At 60.4% G+C, this 22,950-nt stretch overlaps 1 protein-coding gene across 16 annotated transcripts in view; it reads left to right on the top strand.

The window, feature by feature from the left end:
• ANO1 (anoctamin 1) overlaps positions 1-22,950 on the top strand; it is a 155,595-nt gene that overhangs the window by 93,109 nt on the left and 39,536 nt on the right. For 9 of the 16 annotated variants that reach the window (XR_014836724.1, XM_021082679.2, XM_021082673.2 and 6 more), the window contains exons 6-13: positions 229-283; positions 3,668-3,719; positions 6,138-6,203; positions 6,699-6,754; positions 10,386-10,427; positions 16,418-16,482; positions 16,936-17,070; positions 20,624-20,784. Coding sequence is in view for 12 of the 16 variants with exons in the window: in XM_021082679.2 (XP_020938338.2) it covers positions 229-283; positions 3,668-3,719; positions 6,138-6,203; positions 6,699-6,754; positions 10,386-10,427; positions 16,418-16,482; positions 16,936-17,070; positions 20,624-20,784 (632 nt within the window). In the remaining 4 variants the exon portion in view is untranslated. The remainder of the gene's footprint in view (positions 1-228; positions 284-3,667; positions 3,720-6,137; positions 6,204-6,698; positions 6,755-10,385; positions 10,428-16,417; positions 16,483-16,935; positions 17,071-20,623; positions 20,785-22,950) is intronic. The other 7 variants (XR_014836725.1, XR_014836727.1, XR_014836726.1 and 4 more) reach the window with 1 other exon arrangement.

Below are 22,950 nucleotides of genomic sequence, written 5' to 3'. Positions count from 1 at the left end.
GGCACACCCGCTGCTGGGGTCGCTTCCCACCCGTGTGGGTCTCCCAGCCTCCCCGAGGGGTGAGGGGGACGCCGTTCCAAATGCCAGGGTCCAGTCACGCCTGGCACGCGGCCCAAGCTTCGCCACTTTCACGATCGCCGCTAACAAGGGCCGGGCAGCCCAGGGCCTCGGAATTCAGGGAAGCCAAGTCCAGTGAGCTGTCTCTGTCTCTTCCCGATATTTCCACAGATTTGACCTGTCCGACAAGGATTCCTTTTTCGACAGCAAAACCCGGAGCACAATCGTAAGTGTGGCTCACGCGTGGGGTGGGGGGGCCCCGGGGCCCCGGGGACACGGGCGATAATTTCATTTCGGCTCAGCTCTAATTGTCTGCGCCTGAAATAATTAGGATGATAAAACCGCGGGCTGCGAGGGGCCCAGGGGATGGCCGGGTGGAGCAGGCGGGAAGAGGCAGAGGATCCCAGGCCTCTCGGGTTATTTGCACAGGGTCCTGCATCTCCCATGGTCCCAACACACCCCTCCAGCCCCCTTGCCACTTGGGCTTCATGGAAATTGTACGTTCCTATCTGGCTGGAGGTTTCCAAGCAGGCAGGCCCGGCAGGAGGGATGGAGCCATCTAGCAGGCAAAGGTGTGAGGGCTGGGGTCGATTTCCAGGCTTTGGCCAGGCGAGCAAACTGTGGTTTGAAATCTGAGCAGGCCACCCTGCCCTGCTCCAGGTATTGGTTAAATGTTTATTCATCGGCCGCCAGCTCGTCCGCCAGCCAAGCAGGGCCGTGCATGGCTTGGGACCCAACAATCTATCTAAACAAGAGGTAACCTCACAGCCAAGCTGCTGGTCCTCTTTCTTCCCCGCCCAGAAAGCCCAGCCTGGCCAGGAGAGGGGCCGGGCGGGGAAAAGGTGGCTGTTTAACCCTGAGCAGATAACTGCCCCTCACGGCCACACCCTGAGACTGGAGGGCAGCCAGGCCGGGGACAGTGGTGCAGGCCGCTTGGCGTGGGGGGCTCAGACCACTGCCTGGACAGGCACATCCAGGTCCCATCTGCCCTGCGTCCCTCCCAGCCTGGTGACTCCCAAACGGGACGAGGAAGCTTCCTGCTCAAAGGGCAGCCATGTGCCCCCACCGAGGGTAACCTGGACATAGCGCCGGGAGCACAGCCACCGCTGCGTTTTTTATGATTGACTGTGTTACTGATGAATTTTGCAATTACATCTGCTTATAAAAAACAATAAGTGGCGTTCCCGTCATGGCACAGTGGAAACGAAGCCGACTAGGAACGATGAGGTTGCAGGTTCCATCCCTGGCCTTGCTCAACGGGTTAAGGATCCGGCCTCACCATGAGCTGTGGTGTTTGTTGGTCACAGATACGGCTCAGATCTGGCATTGCTGTGGCTCTGGTGTAGGCAGGCACCTGTAGCTTCGATTAGACCCATAGCCTAGGGAACCTCCATATGCCGAGGGTGTGGCCCTAAAAAGCAAAAAGCAAGCAAACAAACAAACAAAAAAACCCTACAAGGAATTCATGTTTGCAAAAACATCCGCAGCCAGTGTAGCTTGGGGCTGACATATGTCTAGGGGAGGTAACTTGTCCCCTCAGATGCCGGCCACTTGGGAGAACCTGACAGTGACCTGAATAGTTTCACTTGTTGTCCCTTTGGGGTGGGGGAGAATTGGAAACTGAGGCATGTGTTGTGTCCCCATAGGTATGTGTGCCCAGGCTTTCACCTGATCTGGGGCTGCCAAGATGCTCCTGGAAGCACAGGGCAGGGTGCACATTGGTAAAGTCACCGTTGCTGTCAGGGAGGTGGCCTGGAGCTGGGAGGCATCTGTGAATGGAAGCTCTACGCCCCATCCCATGGTGAATCTGCTTTAGGAGTTCCCTGGTGGTTCAGTTAAGGACCTGGCATTGTCACTGCTGTAGCTCTGGTTGAATCCCTGGTCTGGGAACCTCCACATGCTGCTAGTGCAGCAAAAAAAAAAAAAATTTGGAAGTTCCCAGGCTAGGGGTCCAATCAGAGCTACAGCTGCCGGCCTGCACCACAGCCAAAGAAATGCAGGATCCAAGCCACGTCTGCAACCTACACCACAGCTCACAGCAATGCCGGATCCTTAACCCACTGAGCAAGGCCAGGGATTGAACCCTCATTCTCATGGATCCTAGTCAGGTTTGCTAACCACTGAGCCACAAAGGGAACTCGCCCCCAAATTTTTTTAATAAAAAAATTAAGTGAAATTGAGCTCATCCTTGACCCCAGGGCCAGTAAGTATTAGCTGAACAGTCCGTGACTCCAGTTACCTCTGGAGGGAAGCACCCTCTCCCAGAGACCCCGAAGGCCAGCTTGTAAACCAACTCCGCAGACAAACTCTTTGGGGATGCGAAACTTTGTCCTTGGTTAGTCAGGCTCCATGGTCTTGGAGCTGCAGGGTCATTCTAGACAGAAATGTGACAGCCCCTCCTAAGCCCCCTGCATCGGGGGAGCCCTGTGTCCACAGGTCAGAGTCAGAACTAGCAGGAAACCATGGGAAGGGCCTGAGGTGCTGGTCTTGAGACTCAGACTTTCAGCCTGTAGGCACTAGGGAGCCATAGATGGTTGTGGAGCAAGGTTTAAGATGTGGTCAGGAGGGGAGAGGAGTCAGGCCCATTTATAACACGGCAGGTGTGAGGGCATACAAGTCAGGAGAGCACCGCTGGAAGACAGACAGGATCGGTAGCTGCTCAGTGGCCTGTTTGTCACAGTGGCCATGCAGCCATTTACCTCTCCAGGGACAAGCACTTCTGGCAAAAGGAGCTGCCAAGGTGAAGACCCTGTGGGCTCAGGAGAGGGTTGGTGGGTAAGAGGGGCAGCCAGGAGGCCAGGATTCCGGGGAAGAGCTGGGCGCACGGAGCTGAGGAGAGGGGCTCCGAGGGCGCCAGGGCCCAGGGTGCTGGACGGCGGGAGCGTGCAGGGTCTAAGGGGTGGGGGGGTATTGGAGCTCTCTGACCCACATGTCTGTGGTGAGGCCGAGTCTTTCCATCCCATTTTGCAGATGGGGAAACTGAGGCATAGGACACAAGATAGTTTGCCCAAGACCACGTGGCTACAAGGACTGACCCAGGCAGGCAGACCCCCAAGCCAGGGCTCCCAAGACGGCAAAGTGGAGGGTTTTGTTAGTAAAGGGGGCACAGGTTTCTAGAACGTTCTTTTTTTTTTTTCCTTTTTTCTATTATTTTAATGATTTTCACTTGTTTCCATTATAGCCAGTTTAATACAGTATTCTGTCAATTTTCTCCTGTACAGCACAGTGACCCAGTCACACATACATGTATACATTCTTTTTCCTCACATTACCATGCTCCGTCGTAAGTGACTAGATATGGTTCCCAGTGCCGCACAGCAGGATCTAGAACATTCCAGAACCCGGGAATGGTCCTGTCGGCTGGGTCCTGGCGCCTCTGAGTTCCAACCCACGTCTCAGCCCAAAGGGGCAGAAACCCTGCACCACTGTGCCTGGGCCCCCCTACCCCCGGGCCCCTTGGAGGTGACCTCCTCGTCCCCAAGAGCATCAGTCCTGACACTGTCCTTGGGGGAGGGGGGGAGGCCAGCGCGGTGGTGGTCGCCACCTCCCTTCCCGGAGACCCCCACCCGCCACCTGGAGTAACCGTGGCCCCGCCTTGTCTCCACAACAGGTGTACGAGATTCTGAAGAGGACGACATGTACCAAAGCCAAGTACAGCATGGGTGAGGGCATCAGCATGGGTGAGGGCGTCAGCATGGGTGAGGGCGTCAGCACGGGTACGGGCGTCAGCACGGGTGAGGGCGTCAGCACGGGTGAGGGCATCAGCATGGGTGAGGGCATCAGCATGGGTACAGGCGTCAGCACGGGTACGGGCGTGCGTGGGGCCTGAGCGCAGCGCTCGTCCCTGCAGGATCTGCCTTCCATCTTCTCCGTGGGAGGCGGGCGGCCGGCTCGGGGCTTTTGAGAGCGTTTTGATTTAAGCCTGGGTGACAGCGTCAGGCAGGAGAACGGTTCCAGGACCGCGGGGCAGTTGTACGGCCCTTTGAAGCACCCAGGCCTCCTCCTCCTTGGCCGGAGGCATCCGTGGTGGCCTGTGGAGCCTCTTCCCGCAGAGGCTGGAACCTGCAGGGCCACCAAGGGGTTTTAGCCCCTGCCTGACCCTCACAGTCCAGGGGGAGGCGGTTAGGGTTCCAGCCAGGGCGACAGCCTCGTGCAGCAGCCAGGCACCCACACCGGCCAGAAGGCCCCCTCCCGCCAGCCCTCAGCCCTGCTGAGAGGGGCGCCCTTGGACACACACCCTTCCACCCTTGACCTGCGCCCTCACCCAGAACCTGTCTCGCACCCACCCCACGGGGCTCCTCATGGTTTACCAAACGCCTCAACCACAGGCGCAGGAGCTGCTCAGTGAGTGTGTAGAGGGGCCCCCACTGCTAAGGCAAAACATTTCGGGGCCAAGGACCACCATCCGCAGCCCTTCCCCGCTTCCTGTAGAGTCAGCTTGTGCCCTGTGGAGGGGCCGTGGTCACAGCACAGTCCTTCGTGCTCTGGAAGCATCTGAGCTCTCCAGGCTGGGGTCCAAGGTGTGAGCTGTGCCTGGGGAGGCTCTGTGCATCAGGAGAGCTGCCCACCTGCTGGCTTCCTGCGGGAGGAAAGCGAGGACCAGGGGGAGTCACCCACTCACAGCTGAGGCCTGGGGCAGGCTGGGAGGCAGGGCCGGGAAGCCACAGCCTCCAGGTTCGGGTGGGCTGCGTGTTCCCTGCCCATAGGCCCAGCGGTCAATCACAGGGACTCCCTTCTGGGCCTGAGGTCTCTAAGCCCATGTCCTGATCAGCAGGGTGGGCAGTGCATTTAGGAAAGCCATCCCCGTAGCCTGGCCTCTGGTGGAGCAAGAGCCCCCAGGATGGCCCGGGCCACCAGAGGCGGGGAGAAGCGTGGGTCCGGTCAGTCCCCGCCATGCATCCCTGTACGGCCCTTCCCATGGAGACAAACATGGATGCTGTGCAGGTTTGCAGAGTCCCGGGTCGGGGGCTTCTCAGCCAGAGCAGAACCGCTCTCCAGGTTGCCCTGGCGGTGGGCATCTCTGTGTGTTCCGGTGAGTTCCCTGGCAGGGCTGGTTCCTGGGACCCGTGATGGAGCGGATAGATGGAGGGGCCTTCTCTGCACCTCATTCATGTTGGCGCCTTGTCCAAAAGCCCTCCTGACCTCCAGATTCGTTGATGGGTCCTGTCCCCACCAGCCTCTGTCCCAGGCAGGTCCCTTCCCTGGAGAGTAGCATAGACTGCAGGAGAAGACAGATCTCAGAGAAGCAGGTAAACCAGAACCTACTCTCGCAGGTCTTCAAGGGGCTGCGGAGTGACGGAGGTTTAGAACCAGTGATCGCAGGTCTCTCTGCTGAGGTGCCATTTGAGGGATGAGCTTTGCAGCTGGAGAGAGCAACCTGTGCAAAGGCCCTGTGGCAACGCGGAGTTGAGAACATTCTAGGTTCCACGAGGAGCCAGTGAACATGAATCAGGCCCCTCGCTCATTTTTTACTGCAGCTGAACTTCCCACTCGTGTGGCTTTGGCCACATGCTCCCGCCTCGCTCTGGTGTGGATTTCTCAGGTGTCCTGACCGCTCCAGATCGCTCTCTGAGGAGACGGTCACTTTTAAAGTAGATTTCGGGAGGTGGCGTTCCCACAGTAGAGCATGTCTGTATTATCATCTCCTAGTCGAATCCGGGAAGGAAACCCCAGCATCGGGGCAGAGTAGTTGAGACTGGGCTGGTCGGGCCGCTAAAAATCTGACCCGCTTCCCACCTAGAAAGCCACTTGGGCCAGGCAGAGGGTTCTCTGACCAGCAAAGGGCTTCGTGGAAACTCCCAAGCCACGCTGGCCCCCGAGGATGTATGCGGATTGGATCAGATCTCCAGGAAGCCCCAGCCCTGTGCACGGCTGGGCTCCAGCCCTGTCCACGCCTCCGGGTGCTTGGAGGTGCAGGTGTGGTTCTTTTTCTCATGCTCCCGGTGAGGGGCTTCGGGCAGGAGACCAGGGTCCGGCCATCGTCCCGCCGGCCCGTGAGAGTGAGCGCGCCCCGTCCCCCCAAATGCAACTTTGATCCTTCCAGCCCTTTCTCACGTAACTAATAGCCGATGTATAAACAGGGCAAGGAGAGGGAAGAAAGAAGGACTCTGCCCTTTTAAATAAGAGGCGAAAGTGTGGTAAATACGGTAAGTGCCTCCGGCCCCGCGCGGGCCCCGCAGGCCTCCTCCCGGCTTTTCCAATCAACCTGAGATCTAAATCCAAATTGTATGTGTGTTCTCTGGCACCATCAATTTTCCCGCCCGTATTTTTCTCATGATTCAGCTTTTTCTAACCGCTTACAAGCCCCCTTCCTCATCTGCGGGCCTGCGCTCCAGCCGGCGGGGTAGCTGGTGACTTGGAGGTTCGGGTCCCTCCTTTTGCTCCCAGACGTGACTTCCTCTCGGGGTTTCCGCTGTGTCTTCCTAACTCTGCCGGTAGCGCATGTCTGTATTATCATCTCCTAGTCGAATCCGGGGAGGAAACGCCAGCATCGGGGCCGGGCTCTGTGCGCCCAGAGGTGGCTTGCTTTGAGAAAATTCCTGGTGACTGAGTCGGCCCTGGGACCGGTCTGACTGAACGCTGAGCCACCACAGGGGACGTGCCCCGGTTCGTAACCCCCTCTCTGCCTTTTTTTTTTCAAGGCATCACGAGCCTGCTGGCCAATGGCGTTTACTCGGCGGCCTACCCGCTGCACGACGTAAGTAACCCTGACACACACAGGCCATCCCCGCGTGTCATTTGATTCCCCAAATCCAAGGGCCACGCCCCCCCGGGGAGCTCTAATTATGCTGCGGTCTGGGCTTCCTGCTCTGGCTCTCCTATAAATGTCAACCATTCACAGTGCTTCCCTGTCCCCCCCGAGTGGGGACCTCAGTTCCAGACAGAGCCATCTTTGCGCACAGGTCCATTCCGCCAGGACAGGGCACTGCCGCAGCAATTCTGCCCCGGCCGTATCTTAGCTTCACGGCCAGGCTGGTCCACAAGACGTTTCGCTGGCTCCCCACCCCGCTCCGCCCGGGCTCTGGCAGGACGACCAGAGCTCTGTGTGTATCTGTTTCTGCAGAGCAAGTGGCCAGCCTCCTGAGCTGCATCTCCAAATCCCCCTGACAAATATAGCCCGCGGCCACGGCCTCGTCTTGGCTCGGGGAGAGGAGGCGAGAGAGGACTCTCTTCTTGTCCCCATGGAAACAGGGCCTAGGGTTCAGCAGGGCACTGGGGAGGGGCCACGGGGCCTGAGCAGTGTGGGAACCCTGGACAGAGGATCTCTGGAACTTTCCAAATGTGTGTTGCTGCAAAGACCAGGAGAGAGAGAGGGCGGGCCTGGGGGTCGGTGAGGGGACCCAGATTCTCGTCCTGGTCCCTCTGCGGCCTTGAGCAGAGGTGGCCCTCAGCCTCTCCCTGAGTCCCAGTGCCACCATCTGTGAGTTGAGATTAATGCCCAGCCCCTCCAGTGGCCAGGGCTGCAGTGGGTGTTGGAGGGAATACAGAAATGAAAGGGCTTGTCAGTAAGACACCAGATTGGACAAATGGAGGGACCGGCACAGCAAAGGGCCGTTGACTTGGGTGAAAAGCTGCTCAGCAGATCGCCACCCCACTGTAGGGATTTGAGGAGTCAATTGATCCCACTTTCCCACCTCTGTGCCTCCGTTCATGCTGTTCCATCTGCCTGCAATGCTCTTCCCACCTCTTCTACCTGGACAACCCCTCCCGAGAGCGGACAAGGCCTCCTTATGGAGGCTGCCTTCTCCCGTTCCTTCCTTCCTCTCTGGGCCTCCAGCTCCCATCCCACAAAGGCAACATGGTTTGGCTCTGACACTCGGCACCTGGTAGGGTCTCGGTAATGCAGGGTCGATTCGGGCTGGACTGGGCCACATTGCCTTGGTGACCAACTCGCTGCCGGATGAATGTTTCAAGGGCAGGGCTCAGACCTCACAGGTCCCGGCTGGCCCTCCTGGCTCCTCGGGAGAAAGGGCCTCATTCGTTCCCCAAGCTGTGCACTTATCTCTGCTTAGCTGTTCAGCCCCACAGGCGCCAGGAACACAGCCCTGCTTGGCCTTTGAGCTGGTACCCCTGCCAAGAGGTCGGGGACAAGAGCCGAGATGTTTCAGGGCCTCCCTGCCTGTGTGAGTCAGCCCTTTAGGTCTCAAAAAGGACAGGGGAGAAATCAACATTTCTGAGCACCTACTGCACGCAAAGAACGGTGATTAGCAGGAGCCTTATCTCATCTAATCCGGGGCAAACCCGGAGGCTCAGAGAGGCCCGAACGGGGGATGCTGTGCAGTGAGGTTGCACCTCTGGCAGGCGGTGGGCGCCTCCCATGGGCGTCCGGCTCTGTCCATCCGCCTCCTGCCCAAGATCACACAGTCCCTCTGGGGGAGCTGAGGCCGGAAGCCAGCCTTGATTGACAGCAGGCTAGCCCGCCCGCTGGAGGCCAACACGCCCCTCCTCTCCGGCTTCACTGCCACACTCATCTTAGGAATCGACTCATTCTCTTAGCAGCTTATACGGGTCAGTACCAGACCCCCTGGGGACCCGCGAAAGAAAGCCTCTCCAAGATCCACGTCTTAGAAGCTGCTTGGGCGGTGTCATCTTTGTACCTTACACAGCAGCAGGGAAGCCTGCCCTGTGGGGTCTGTTCCCACTTTGCAGATGGGGAAGCTGAGGCTGCCGCTGCTCAAGCCGCTTGCCCAGGGGCACACAGCACAGGATAGGGCCCAGATCCTCGGGTTCTGCTTCCAAGGTTCTCTCTAGAGCCACGATGGACCTCGCTCATCTCAAGAGAACACGCAATTTTATATCCATAGATCTTCCGCACGGCTGATGGACACCCACCCCGTTAAGTTCCAAAGCTGATGTCCACATACTCGGACTGAGCACCCACGCCCTAAATGGGGGGTGCTGGCGCAGTGAGGCTGAACCGCCTCTCTCCTCTGAGCTGTCCCAGGCCGCGTCTCAGCCGGGGGCGTCCCACCCCACAGGGCCTGGCTTCCTGTGTCACTCACTCGTTCACCCATCCAGCAAGAGCATTTGTCAGGCCAGGCGCCGGGGTCCTTGCCAAGGGACAGCAACCTGTTAGGACCACGTGTGGAGGAAGAAGCCTCTGCTCCTGCAACGAGTGGTCGACTCCGGAGCAGGACTTGGCGTTTCTGCCGCTGCTGGGCGGCTCTTTGGCTTCCCTCCGGGTTGGCGTCCTCCCTCCCTCAAGGTCACAGGCTGACTGGCCTCTGGGGACATGAGGTGCTTCTGGAGTCACGTGGCCCGTGAAGACTCGGGGGGACTTGGTTCAACTGCTCCCGGAGCATCCCGTGCCAGGACCACGGGCATCAAGTTCCCCCGGCCTGGAGGGGCCAGCGGGGTTGGTGGAAGGAGCTGGCGAGTGGAACGGGCACCAGGCCGACCTCCCAGTGCCCTCAGAGCCTGATCTGCCCAGCAATCCTCAGGTCCGGTTGGCCAGGCTGGCCACACCGGGCCCTCCTGGAGCCTTTCTGTCACTGCTCCTCCTCAGTCACTGGTGTCACCTGCTGGAATACAAGGCTCACTTTTTTTTTTTTTTTTTTTTTTGCTTTTTTAGGGCTGCACCCACAGCATATGGAGATTCCCAGGCTAGGGGGCTCATTAGAGCTGCAGCTGCTGGCCACAGCCGCAGCAACGCCGGATCCTTAACCCACTGGGCGGGGCCAGGGGTTGAACCTGCGTCCTCATGGATGCCAGTCAGATTCGTTCAGCACGGAGCAATGACCGGAACTCCCTCGCTTTTGATTTTTAGAGTCTCCTTCTCTTCCACTGGGTTTGGAGACCTGGCTCCAAGTCCCAGATCTGACCAGGAGGTCAGGTTGCCCCTCTGAGCCTCAGTGTTCCCGTCTGTAAAGGGGGGGCAGGGGGCTCACTGCTCTGTATGCACTGTGACCATCTAACTCGTCGCCCTTCCTGGGACGCTTGAGCGGGAAGGGGCACCACCCGAATGGGGCCCTGGGACCAGACACAGAGACAGTCCCAAACGTGGGACGCACGTTGCCCCATTGGTACAATCTCTCTGCCCCTGGAGCCCCCCTGCCCTGGCATGGCCAGTCCCCAGGGACCTCCCTCCCGGGTCGCCTTCCTGGAGGTCATCTGGTGTCGGGAGAGGCGCTTTGGTTTTCCCCTGGGGGTGAGGGCTGGCGGGGCAGCCCGAGGTCACGCGGGCACTGGTATCCGAGGGGCAGGGGGGCTCTGTCCTAGGGTTGGCTTAGCTGCATGGCGAGCGAGGCTGGAGTTGGCATCTGGACCGCTTATGGACCTGAGCCGCCCGGGAGCTCCCTGGACAGTAAGCCCTGCTCTTCTCTCTACAGGGAGACTACGAAGGGGAGCACGCGGAGCTCAACGACCGGAAGGTAGGCTGAGCAGCCGGCAGGGGGCCGGGGGGGGTGGGCTTGGGCCAGCGGGGGGTCACAGGGGCACGGTGCGGGGGGCGGGGGGCGCATCTGAGGGGAGGGCTGTGAACTCAACTGGTTGCATGGTTTTCCTCCCTCTGATTCTCCCGAGCATCCCTGGCAGGTGGTCTGAGCGTGAGAAGGGGGGACCCAGGCAGCCCTTTCCGCCCAGTCCTCTTCCCCCGACCTGGCCGGCTTACACCTGCACGTCAGGGTGTCCGACAGGCCCTCCAGGGCGCTTTGCTGACATTTGGCCCAACCCCCCCACCCCCGGCTCCTGGAGAAATGAGTTTGGGAGGTGCCAGGCCAGCCGTCTGTAGCGTCATGGCCTCCAGCAGCGCTCGGGGACTCGGGGACGGTGTTCCACCAGTGTTTCTCAAACTTACCTGACCCGGAACCCTTTCTAGTGGAAAAGTTAGGGGTTGGTGTTCTGTGGGACACACTTTGGGAAACGCCGAGGGGTCTTCTGTTCCTTGCTGGCTCTGCCGGATTCCACCCTCCCGGGCCCTGGGGAAGCCCTGCTCCTGCACCTCCCCGCCCCGCCCCCCCACCACAGCCACTTCTCCTCCGTCCCTCGCCCACCCCCGGGTACCAGGCTCCCTCCCAGCTTCCCAAACAAGCACAGACCCGCCTCACTTCAGGGAGCAGCCTCCCTGGGCCCTGCGTTCATTGCAGCCCCCCCAGCATGGGCCCCTCCGAGGGGGTGGATGGGGACGCCTCCATGAGAACCCGACAGTGGAGGCCTCGTCCCAGGTCGCACGCAGGGGCCGGCGGCGCCTCTGTGGGCGGAAGGCCCTCCGACCCCACCCCCGCCAGCCCCCCGCCTGTTTCTAAACCTCTGCTGCTTGATACAACTCGCCCGCCCGCCCGGGAAGCCAGCTGAAGATGCTATCTGATTTAGCACAAAAATTACATATTTGGTTATTTTTAGTGGGACATCTGGCCTTCGTCTGAGACCCCGTGACTTGCAGAAACTCCCCATCCCGTCCGCCGGCCGGCCCGGCCCCTGCCTCCCTCCGCGTCCCCCTCTGCCGTTCCCTGAGGCCCCCCTGCACCCAAAGGTGCTTCCCCCGGGGGCGCGGGTGACCGCTTTCTGGCTGTCCCGCCCCCGGGTCACAGGCCCCCCATCCTCAGCTCCTGGTCTCCTGCCCACACCGCAGCCTCGCCGGCCGCCTTTCTCGTTCGGAGGCGGCCCAGCTGATGGGCACGTCCGTGCTAAGACCCTCTCCTTCGGTTACTGCTCAGGAGCTGTTTCCTGGGCACGACCATGTGCCAGGCCCAGCCAGGCAGCTCCAGCTTCATCCAGACTGGCTGCTCTCCCACCCTCCACGCCCCTCTCCTCACTAACTTTATGTCCCAACAATGAATGAACACAGGGCCTGGCCAGGGGGCGTAGGCAGGGAGTATCGGATGGTGGGTGGGCAGACAGACGGATGGGTGGTGGGTGGGGTGGATGGACAGACGGATGGAGGATGGGCAGGGGTGGAGGGATGGAAGGAAGGCACGTAGGGAGCGAGGAAAGAAAATGCCCCAGAGAGGGCTTGGTCCTAGCTCAGAGCCTTGGAATTCTTTCTCCCACGGTCGTTCCATCTTAAGCGGTCTGGTTCTGAGTGTTGGCTTTTGCAGTGACTGAGCATCCTCTCAGTGGCAGGAGCCCCAAGTGCCTGAGGACAGAAAGGGGAGGCCGCCAAGCCAAGGCCATTTTCCTGCACTGAGCTGGCGGATCCGGGGCCCAAGTAGGAACGTTTAAGCAGAGGCAGGCCTGGGCGGAGGCTGAGCGCGCCCGTCGCTCTTGCCTTGCGGCCCAAGTGCTCCTTCCTCGGGGATCGGGGGCTGGGAGGGTCACTCCGGGTGTGGACGTAGGTGGCCTCAACCCTGTGCTGACCGAGAGGACGTGGCCCGGACCTTTGGTTCCCGCCCTCCCTCCATTCATTCATTCATTCATTCATTCAACAATTACTTTTTGGAAACCTGTTACCTGCCCCGAGAAGCTGGGGCCGACACGGACCAGACAGACCTGGTTCTCCTGGTGTCTCCATCCCAGGGGGAGACGGCGCGGGGCGGGGGGGGGGAGTTCACACACGGTCATTAAGAACGAGGGCAGTGCCGACACGTGTGCCCAGCGTGTGGGCCCAGGGGCAGGTCTGTGCAGGAGATGCCGGTGGATGGAGCCGGGATCCCTCTGAGGTTGGTGCCAGAAGGCTCCCAGGGCCCCTGACACCGCCCACCTGCTCCCAGGCTGGGGGCCCCCCCCCCGAGTTCTGCCAGCCCCAGCAAGGAAATCTGAAGTTTGATTTCCTTATGCTGACAGCTGCAGGGCGGTTGACGTTCTCTGCTTGGCAGGAAGAAACCTCTGCCAAGGGAATGTGGCTTATGTAGAAAGCCGGGGTGTGCCCCCTTGGTCACATCTGTCAATGGATGGTGGCCAGCCGTCTGTGGCCAGTTCCACGGGGCAGGCCCGGGGACGGGGTGACCTGCATGACGAGGCCAAGCCTTCAGGAGGGTCTCTCTGTGTCTAAACTCCCCCCCTGTCTGCGGTCTCCCTCGCTTTCCCTCCCGGGGGTCTACCCCCCGCCCCAGCCCGTCTATGGTATAAATCAGCAGCTCCGTTTCAGCCGAGGGGAGGGAGCTGCCCGGGTCGGTGGTGGATGCTTTGCTTTTCCAGAGGTGCTGCGTCATCTCCCCAGAGTTTGCCGGCTCAGACCTCTCCCTGTAGAGAGTAAAACCCTAGGCTCTTTCTCCTTTTTGCACAATCAGAGAGATGACACGGAACAAGCCCCCAGCACCCCTCCTTCACAGGGTGAAGCCTGAGCCCATCCGAGTCCACTCGTGACACGGAGGAAAGACAGACCCCTTCACGGTCAAGGAGGTCGTGGGCTCAGCGGTGCAGGGGGTCTGCCCCGGTCCCCGGGGGCGCTCGGAGGGGGCGGGCCTGACTCAGATCACCCTCCGGGACTCGGCGGGGAGGGTCTACCCAGGACACAAGCCCCAGACCCAGCCCAGCAGCAGGCTTTAATTCCTGGACCATTTCTCCTCCGAGATGTGGGGAGAGCCCGTGCATCCCAGCTCTTACCCTGACGCCGCCGAGGCTCCCCCACCAGCAGCCAGACTTGCCATTAAGTCTTTTAGAGGTTGGAGTCCTGCTGAAACTGCCCTGTTTGTACCACTTACAGAAAGACTTCAAATCTAAAGAAAGCTGCTCTTACAGAGATCAGAGCTGGCAAAACCCAGGATTTTGACAGCAAGGTTTGCTTATAATTTATTAAGAATGCACTTAGCTTTTCTCCGTTCTTTTCATCCCTGCTTTGGGGAGGCGTATGTGCTGACTTTTGATGAAACGCAGCACTTGTGTTCTCCTGAGAATCATTCTCAGGGCTGCAAGAGGAGAGAGGAAAGGGAGGAGTTTGCTGGAGGGTCACTTCTAGGGACCCCGACTCCCTGTTCTGTGGAAGCTGGACTCCTCCTGGTGAACCCCTACATGTTTTCTTCTTTCCTTTCCTTTTTTTTTTTTTTTTTTTTAGGGCGGCACCTGTGGCATATGTAGGTTCCCAGGCCAGGGGGTGGAATCGGAGCTGCAGCTGCTGGCCTACACCACAGCCATAGCCACACAGGAGCCGAGCCACGTCTGTGACCTACACCACAGCTCACAGCAACGCCGGATCCTTAGCCCACTGAGCAAGGCCAGGAATCGAACCAGCATCCCCATGGATGCTAGTCAGGTTCATCACCCACTGAGCCACAGTGGGGACTCCCCATTCTTTTTCTTTCTGCAGCCACACCTGGGGCAGATGGAAGTTCTCGGGCTAGGGGTCGAATCAGAGCTGCAGCTTCGGCCTGTGTCACGGCTTGTGGTGATGCCGGATCCTTAACCCACTGAGCAAGGCCAGGGATTGAACCTGCATCCTCTCGGACACTATGTCAAGTCCTTAATCACTGAGCCACAGTGGGAACTCCCTCTCACACATTTTTAATTTTCGGAGACTCTGTTGACAATGTCTTTATGCCTAGAAAACCATCCCCTCAGCCCTGGGCCTTCCGAGTCAGAGGAGGAGAAGGCCTTAGCTCGGGCCGCCAGAGCAGAGTACCAGCCAGGGCGGCTTACACAGGAGATATTTAGTCCTCACGGTTCTGGAGGCTGGAAGTGCAGGTCAAGAGGCCAGCAGGGCTGGGTCCTGGTGAAGCCTCCCTTCCCAGCTTGCAGGCGGCCGTCTTCTCGCCCGTCCTCCCATAGCTGCTCCTCGTGTGCGCCCTGGAAAAAGCAAAGCCCTGATGTCTCTCTAACCTCCTTATAAGGAGGTCGGTTCTGTCGGGTCCAAACCCACACTCACGACCTCCTTCAACCTTAATTGCTTCCACAAACCCTCAGTCTTGGGGCTTCCCGCCGTGGAGCAGTGGGTTAGAGAGCCGGCGTGTCTCTGTGGAGGCCCGGGTTCAGTCATGGCCCCGTGCAGGGGGTTAAGGATCCAGCATTGCCGCATCAACAGCTCAGACTCTCTCCCTGGCCCGGGAACGTCCATGTGCTGTGGGTGTGGCCAAAAAAAGAAAAAAAGGATTCCAGATACCGTCACATTAGGGCTAAGGCTTCAATCTGTGGATTAAAGGGGGGGGGTGGCCCACAAACATTCAGTCCACAGTGTAGAACATGTGGGGTAATAATGCTACAAAATACTCTTTGGGGCCACAGTGGAATCTGAGTATGGCAGACCCTGCACGGCCTTTAATTTTAATATTAAGAAAAGGAAAAAGGGGAGCCTCTGTCGTGGCTCAGTGGAAGCGAATCTGACAAGCATCCATGAGGATGCAGGTTCAATCCCTGGCCTCAGTCAGTGGGTTAAGGATCCCGCGTGGCCATGAGCTATAGTGTAGGTCACAGACGTGGCTCAGATCTGATGTAGCTGTGGTGTAGGCGGGCAGCTGTAGCTCCGATTCAGCCCCTAGCCTGGGAACCTCCACATGCCACGGGTGCGACTCTAAAAAGCAAAAAAAAAAAAAAAGAAAGAAAAGGGAAAAGGATGCAAGCCAAGCTTCCGTGTACGAGAGACCTAGGGCCCATTCTGAGTTCTCGCGGGTGTCCCTCTGCGGGCCTCCTGGGCGTTCCTTGGCTAATGGGGTGCAGAGACAGGTGGCTGAGGCACTGGGGTTCCAGCTCGGTCCCAGCCGCCCGCCACCAGTGTGACCCTAGGCTTTGAGTCAAGGTCGGTAAAGGATCGCACAGGTGCATGAGACTCCTTTATTCACACCAGCACCCTCGCCCGGCCTCTTCCTGAGGACACCCTCCGTGGACACCCTCCGTGTTCATACAAGGCTTCCAGCCCATCGGGCTCGCCACCATCCTGCCCAAAGCCTGGGGGATGATGGCGTGTGTGTAGATTGCGTTTCTTTCACTCAGCCGCGCTCATCAGACAGCCCATCTCAGCAGATAAGACGGCAGGCTCTCTGTGCATCCCGTGAGAATTTTTTTTTTAATTGTACCACTAGTATTTCTCCACTCCAAAGCCTGTGGGGTCTTTTATAAAGAAAATGGGGTGTCTGAAAGCTCTGGGCCATTTTAGATCAATTCCAGATCAGATCATGAAGAGTGGGGACTCCATGGTGATGCCGGAAGCTTCTTTCCCATCTCCCCACCCTGACCTAAAACAAAGATCTGTTCTTGCTTGGGCTCCCCGCCCCCCCGCACCTCCTGCGGGTTCTGTGTTGGCCCGTGTCTGCCTCCCCGACCAGAACAGGAGCTCCAGGGCTCAGGGCTGTGTCTGCCGTGCTCATCTCAGAGCCCAGTGCCTAGCACAGTACCTGGCACGCCGCTACTTGCTATACGTGTTTGTTGAATGAATGAATGATGGTAGTTGTAAGCTGAGTAGCTCGGTTCAGCGGGGGCCTGGCAGCTCTGTGTTCCAGGGAGGGGAGCGGGAGGGTTCTGTTTTCCCAGCCCCCCACCTCTTCCTCTCCCCCAGCTCCTGTATGAAGAGTGGGCGAGTTACGGGGTCTTCTACAAGTACCAGCCCATCGACCTGGTCAGGTAAGAGGGGATGCCGGGAGCAGGCACGATAAAAGAATTACCACCTGGGCAACGTGTTCCGGGGAGTGGGGGGGGACCTCCATCCTGCGGCAGGAAGGGGCAGGCAGGGCAGACAGCATGTGTGCCGTGAGGCTGTGGAGACCGGAGCTCAGCCCATCGGGGGCGGCCAGGATGCTCCACATACAGAGAGACTGGTTCTCTTGGTGCCTCGGGGCCGCAGTCATTCCCGTTCTTAGGCTGAACAGGACGGGGAGCAGAGGGCACCCCAAACCTGACAGCCTGCCTCGGAGCCCCCCACCGCCACCCGCCGCGCCTCTGCTTCTTGGTGGAGAGAAGCGGGGCAGGGGGTGCCCGGTGTGTGGTGTCCCTGGCTGGGGAGGGGACGCGGCGGGATTTTGCCCTCCGGGTGTGGGACGAGCGTGACCGTGTCTCCGGCTTTGCCCTGCGGTGTAGGAAGTATTTCGGGGAGAAGATCGGCCTCTACTTCGCCTGGCTGGGCGTCTACACGCAGATGCTCATCCCCGCCTCCGTGGTGGGAATCATCGTTTTCCTGTACGGATGGGCCACCGTGGACGGCAACATCCCCAGGTAGGCGGGCAGCCCCTGGCCCCGATCGCACCCCCGTCTCGCGGAGGAGCCACGGTCCTCTGACGCGGGAACGGAAGCCCCCGGGGCTCAGGCCCCGAGCCCCTGCACCCGCCCAGCCCCCCAGGCAGTCACAGGCCAGGCCAGGCGCTGTCAGGACCAGGGCCGCCCAGTCCAAAGGGTTCCATCGCCGTCTGAGAGCGTGGGCAGCCTTTTCAGGCACAGACACCCTAGGAGATGTTTTATTGTCGAGAGGAAGACGTAAAATAAACATCCGACTCCTTTACATCCTTGGAAGCTTTTGTCCCCCCTCGAGTTCTAACTCATGATGTGACAAGAAAATTCGCTGCTTCCCTGTGGGGTCAGGAAATGAGACAGATGCCCATCAGAGGCCGAGGGGCAGGGCCCTCGGGCAAAGCATCATATATCAGGGACAGCCGGGCCTCATCCAGGCTGTGGTCTCACAGCCTGGCACCCAGAGCGTGAGTCAGGCGGTGAGAGCTTAAGGAGGCCCACATGCCGTCTTTTCTAGCTGATTCCCAGACTTCCCAGTAGCCACCCAGACCTCGGCCCCACCCCCCATCAGGGACCCCATGCCAGCGACACTGGTTAGACAGGCGGGTGCCGCTGGCCCTGCTTCGGGGAGCTGGCCGTCTGTCAGGAACGGTCCTGGGTCGTTAGGGCAGGTCACAGCTCTCGGCGCTCAGCCTCGAGTCCCTGAAGCAGAGCTGTGGTTTAGAAACGTCATCTGTGCTTCTGGTGAGGAAAGAGCCAGTGACAGCGTCTCACCTGGAGGAGTAACTGCCTCAGCGGCACAGAGAGGCCACATCCGGTACATTTTTGTGCAAGTAGTGTTTTAATACATGAATAACACCTCAAATATTCCACCCACCCGGAAACAGGACGTTAAAGGAATCTGGCTCTGGTCCCCTCCAGGGTTATTTTGGGCACAGGCAGGAGAAAGCTTGTCCCTTTGTTAATGACATGAGTTCACTGTGCTTGGGTTTGAGGAAGGCAGAGATCAAAGCAGCCCCCATCTGGAGGGAGCTTCCCTTCAAAGCCATGGGGACATGGCACGGGGAGTCCCCCACCCCCAGAGCCCTCAGGCCCCGGGAGGCCGCCTGGGGGCCTCTCCGTCTGTGTTCCTCCCGGTCCTGGGCCAGAGCTGTCACCCAGCCGGGGATGCAGAAGCACTTCCTGGGGATGCTGGAGGCCCGTCCGACCTCGACCTCTGCCCGCCAGTGCCTTGGACAAAGCGGGGGCTTGTATTCCCCTTGCAGACTGGCCCATCTGGGTCCATAGCACGACCAGGGCCCCCTGCCCCCGCATAAGGCTGCCCTGCCGTCCCCGCCCTGCTCTTTGGCTCCAGAGAGCAGGCCTGCCTGTTACTTGTCTTTATTTTGGCTGAAGGTGGGGAAGGGAGAGGCTGAGGGTTTAAACCAGCAGAAACAGGCCTTGGATCTGGCCCCCACCCTCGTGGCCCCAGGCCACATACAGACGATGATGAATGATGAAGCAGGGGGCTTTCCATCGTTGGGTCCCCAAGAGGAGCCAGGTGGTGCAGGGGAGGTCCCACCCCTAGGCCCAACGGAGCTCAGGGGACGGAGCCTCAGGGCAGCTCCCACACCTCCTTTTAAAACTACCGCAGCCGCAGTTCTGTCATCCCACGATGACAACAGCGCACAGGAGGGCGGCTTGGGCATCCCAGCGCTCCTTCCCCGGCTTCACGTGCACTGCCCTGCTGGACCCTCCCGACAGCCCCGTGACGTGGGTCCCCTTTCTTCTCAGCACCCCCATTCTATGGATGGGGACACTGAGGCCACCTACCCAAGGCCACGTAGATCCCAAGTGGTAAGGCAGAGATTCAAATCCAGAGCTGCCGGCTCGCAGGTCCGCACTGCCCCCCCACACACACCCGCCCTCGCCCAGGCGCACAGAAGGACATTGGCGAGCACCCTTGAGAGGGGAGAATGGAGCTGAGGGCCGCTGCGCTGGCGGAGGAGGCCCCTTCGAGCTTTTCAGAGGTATCTCAACCACCGACAGCTATGGCCCAGCCATGATTTTGTGCAAACTTTATGCTCATGTGCACCCAGAAATGCAAAGCAAAAAGCCGCAACAGCCACTCGCTTCAGCTCCCTGCTGGATAGCCATCTAACCCCTGGGAATTAGACTCTGGCCCGTTGTCTAATTATAGCTCCTTGCCCTGTCGAAGTTAGCCGGGAGGGGAGGGCAAGGCAGGGCAGGGCAGGGCTGGCACGACCTTCTTCTGGCCTGTCTCCTCACCTTCTAGAAGGAGAAACCAAGTCTGAGGCTAAAGGGCCTGGCCCTGGCACAGAGGGCAGGAATAGCCCATCGAGAGCTCGGCCAGGCTGCCTGGTCTCAGCAGGGAGCCCTCCTGTGGCCTCTGGGCAGCAGCCGAGGGCCATGCAGGGCACAGGCTTGGCAGAGACAGAGACCAGGGCTCAGTCCCCACTCTGCTGTGTGGCCCTGAGCAAGGGACCTCCCCTCTCTGGGCTTGCTTCCTCATCTACAAAGACAGGATTGCCGTAGCTCCAGAGCTGGTCCAGGCCAGGTGGACGCTCAGTGCAGGCCCCTGCTCGCACCGTGGTGGCCTTTGAACATTCTCTGTCTTGTTAGCAGAGAGCCTAAGTGCTGGGCGGAGGAGGAAGGCTGCCGGACGTCAGGCAGCTCCCCTCTGTCCGTCCGCAGCCACTCAGCTCGGGCCTCAGATCTCACGTCTGCTCAGCTGAACAAAGGCCTACACTGAGTGGGCCTAGCATCCTGGCCAGGCGCCCCTCGGTCCCCCAGTTTGCCCAGCCTGATGGCTTCCCAACCCTCCCACGAGGAGGCCCGGGAGGCCTCTTCTCCGTCTTCTGGGTCCAGAGTGCCCGGTGATGTCCACTGGCTGATACGCAGGCCTGCCCAGGGCCAGCCGCCCCATGGCCTCCCCACCAGGGCAGATGGAAGCCCGCAGGAGCTTCAAGCACCGGCATTGGCAGCGAGGGCTCAGGGGGGCCACAGCGTCCAGTGCCCCTCGACCCCTTTCCTCTTTCTGTCCTCCAGGGCCTGGCAACGTACGGCCCTGGTCAGCCTCCGCTGCCATCACAAGGCCCGTCCATGCCTGGTTTTCAGAGGGAGGCTGGCTGGGGACCCAGGCTCCAGCTAGAGAGCTCCAGGCCAGGCTGTGGGTCCCACCGCCCAGGCGCCCCCAAGAGAGGCGCTCACGCCGTCCTTTCCAGCCACACAGCCAGTCTGATGGGTTCACACCCAGGGCCACGGACGGAAGTTGCAGGCTGCCTGCCCAAGAAAAATGCAGAGCCCTGTTCAACACTCATTAAGCCTCTAAGCGGGTGACAGGTGGAGCCGAGCTGGGGCCCCCTGGGTGGCCTTGGGTGCGAGGAGGGCTCCAAGCCCTGGTGGAGGCTGCCTCGGGCGCCGGATCTTGTCCGCCGTGCAGGGGACCCCCAGCGCTCTCCCCCCGCAGCGTGGCTCCGGGAGGGCTGGTCCCCGGGGGCCGGCAGGGGCCAGGGACGCACGACCCCTCCCTCTCTCCCAGCATGGAGATGTGTGACCAGAGACACAACATCACCATGTGCCCGCTGTGCGACAAGACCTGCAGCTACTGGAGGATGAGCTCTGCCTGCGCCACGGCCCGCGCCAGCCACCTCTTTGACAACCCGGCCACCGTCTTCTTCTCCATCTTCATGGCCCTCTGGGGTAAGCGCAGCTCCGCCGGCCCGTCCCGGGCACCTTGGAGGGCTCGGGGGGGTCGCCGCATCCTCCCCCTCTTCCTGAGATGATCCGCAGGAGGGTTCGCGGGGCGGTGGGCGGAGGTCTGGGGAAACAGGCCCCCCCGCTTTGTCGGCGGGTTGCCTGGGGCTGTGCTGGGCCACAGACACCCACGAGTTATCTGCCAAGAGCCCCTGGGAAAGCCTGGGAGGGTGCCGTGGTCCCGAGAACAGGACCTCTTTCCTGGGGCCAGGATTTGTTGGCCCGGGAAGGGCAGCCGCTTTAAAACGAGCAGGGTTCAAGGGTCTGCCCTCTTCCCATGGATGCTGGGAAGCTGACAAGGCCTGGGCCCTGGGGCAGGTCTCTCGTTATCCCTACGGCATCTCTGTGGGCCCCTCGTGCCCGTTTGACAGGTAAGGAAGCCAAGGCCAGAAAGTGCTGATGTAAGCCACCCGGGATCGCTCCGCTCCCGAGACACCAAGGCCTGGACGTCACTGCCACCCAGAGTGCAGGGCACATAGCTCCTCCTCTAGAATTCTTTGAAGGCAGGTCCCACCTGTACCCATCTCAGGCATGGCGGGCCTGGGAGACTGTAAGTGGTGGCCGGATGCATTTCTGCAGATGTTTCTGCATTAGCACATAGGCCAGTCCCTCCTCCGTGGCCTCATGATACAGCCTTTGCCAGCTGGGGATTCAGAACTCAGGCACCCGTGTGCTGAGCCGTCCCCTGGGCACCAGAGCCCCAGTCTTCACCCTCAGGGGCTCCCATTTAGTAGGAGACGGAGCTGTGCACGGAGCGGGCACTGGAGCATAGGGTCGGGAAGTCAGGAGGGACTTCCTGGAAGAAGCATCAGCCCCCGAGCTGAGTTCTGGAGACGTGTGCTGGGGCGCTGGGCATTTGGGGCGAGAAACAGAGAGGGCTGTCGCCGGTTCCTTGGCAGCCCAACCTCGCCCCCTGCTGAGGAGCAGCCCTCGCCCTGCGTGCTTGGCTTGCCCTGTGCCAGTGGGCGGTGATGGGCTGGGAAGCTGTTCCCGGATGGGGCGGCGGCTGCTGCTGCCAGCCAGGTGTGCGGCTCTTACCTGTCCGTGCATTTTGGATCTGCCAGGATCCCAGCCGAGAGTTCAGTACAAGCCTCTGTTACTGAGTGGTGGGTTGTCGAAGACCCTCGATCTGGAAAGGACCCCTCAGAATCTCAGAATCTTCATGTTGAGACAGGTGCTTCCCGGCTCTGCAGCTGCGCAGAGGGGGCTGCAAGCCCGGGGTGGGGGTGGGGCATGTAGGCGAGAAGGGACCCCTGAGGCTGAGCCAGGTTCCCTGGCCGGCTGATGGCCAGGGTGAGTTCCAGGACCATGGCACGCTGCCTAATCCCTCACCCGGCCCTGCAAGGCCCAGCAGCCTCCTCCCTGCCCTCTGGGTTCATTCAGACTCCATCGGTGGTTCAGAAACTCAGCAAGCCCAGGAGAGCGCCAGGTGCTAGTGGGAGGCTGAGGTTATGTCCCACTTGGCCTGGGCTTCCTGGAGCCAGGGACTCGGGGTCTGGCCCCGTCTGGGACGTGGAGGCAGGTGTGCAGAGGAGCAGAGGAATGAGTCAGGTGAGGCGGGAAGGGAAGCCTGGCCTGTCCTCTGGGCTCCTGCGCCAGCATGGCAGGCTGGCTCCTCTGGCCTCCGATCCCTGCCCAGCCACGTTTCTATACTTGCTGGAAAGCAGGGGCGGCCAGGTCTGGCGACGAGTCCCTGTGAGGGTCTGAGCCAGAGTGTCCCCACTTGGAGGCCGTGCACGTGGCCAGTCACCTCCTTCCCATCCCAAGCACCCTCAGATCTAGAGAGGGACCTGGGATCTGCATCGGGAACCCCCTTCCGAGTACCTCCTCCAGGGAGGCCTCCTGCCCTGGGCCCAGCGCCCCAGCCCCCACCCCAGCCTGCATGGCTGGCGCAACCCAGTTCTCACACCAGCACCCTCCATGGGGGCCACCGGCCAGCTCTGTCCCTCACTTGGGGTCTGTGGGCCTGGGTGGTAGCCAAGCCAGCACCTCCGGGTTCTGCCATGAGCAGACATGACCGTATGGTGCCGAGCGCCTGAGCCACTAGCAGGTCATTCAAGGGTACCCATCCGGGTCGGCCCCCACGTGCACCTGACATCCCCGGGGACTCAG

The sequence above is a fragment of the Sus scrofa genome, chromosome 2, assembly GCF_054392235.1.
Source record: "Sus scrofa isolate SSC_HxYL_T2T_F1_AM1 chromosome 2, Sscrofa_HxYL_maternal_Yorkshire_Landrace_v2.0, whole genome shotgun sequence".
NCBI lineage: Eukaryota > Metazoa > Chordata > Mammalia > Artiodactyla > Suidae > Sus > Sus scrofa.
This window is presented reverse-complemented; position numbering and strand designations above follow the sequence as displayed.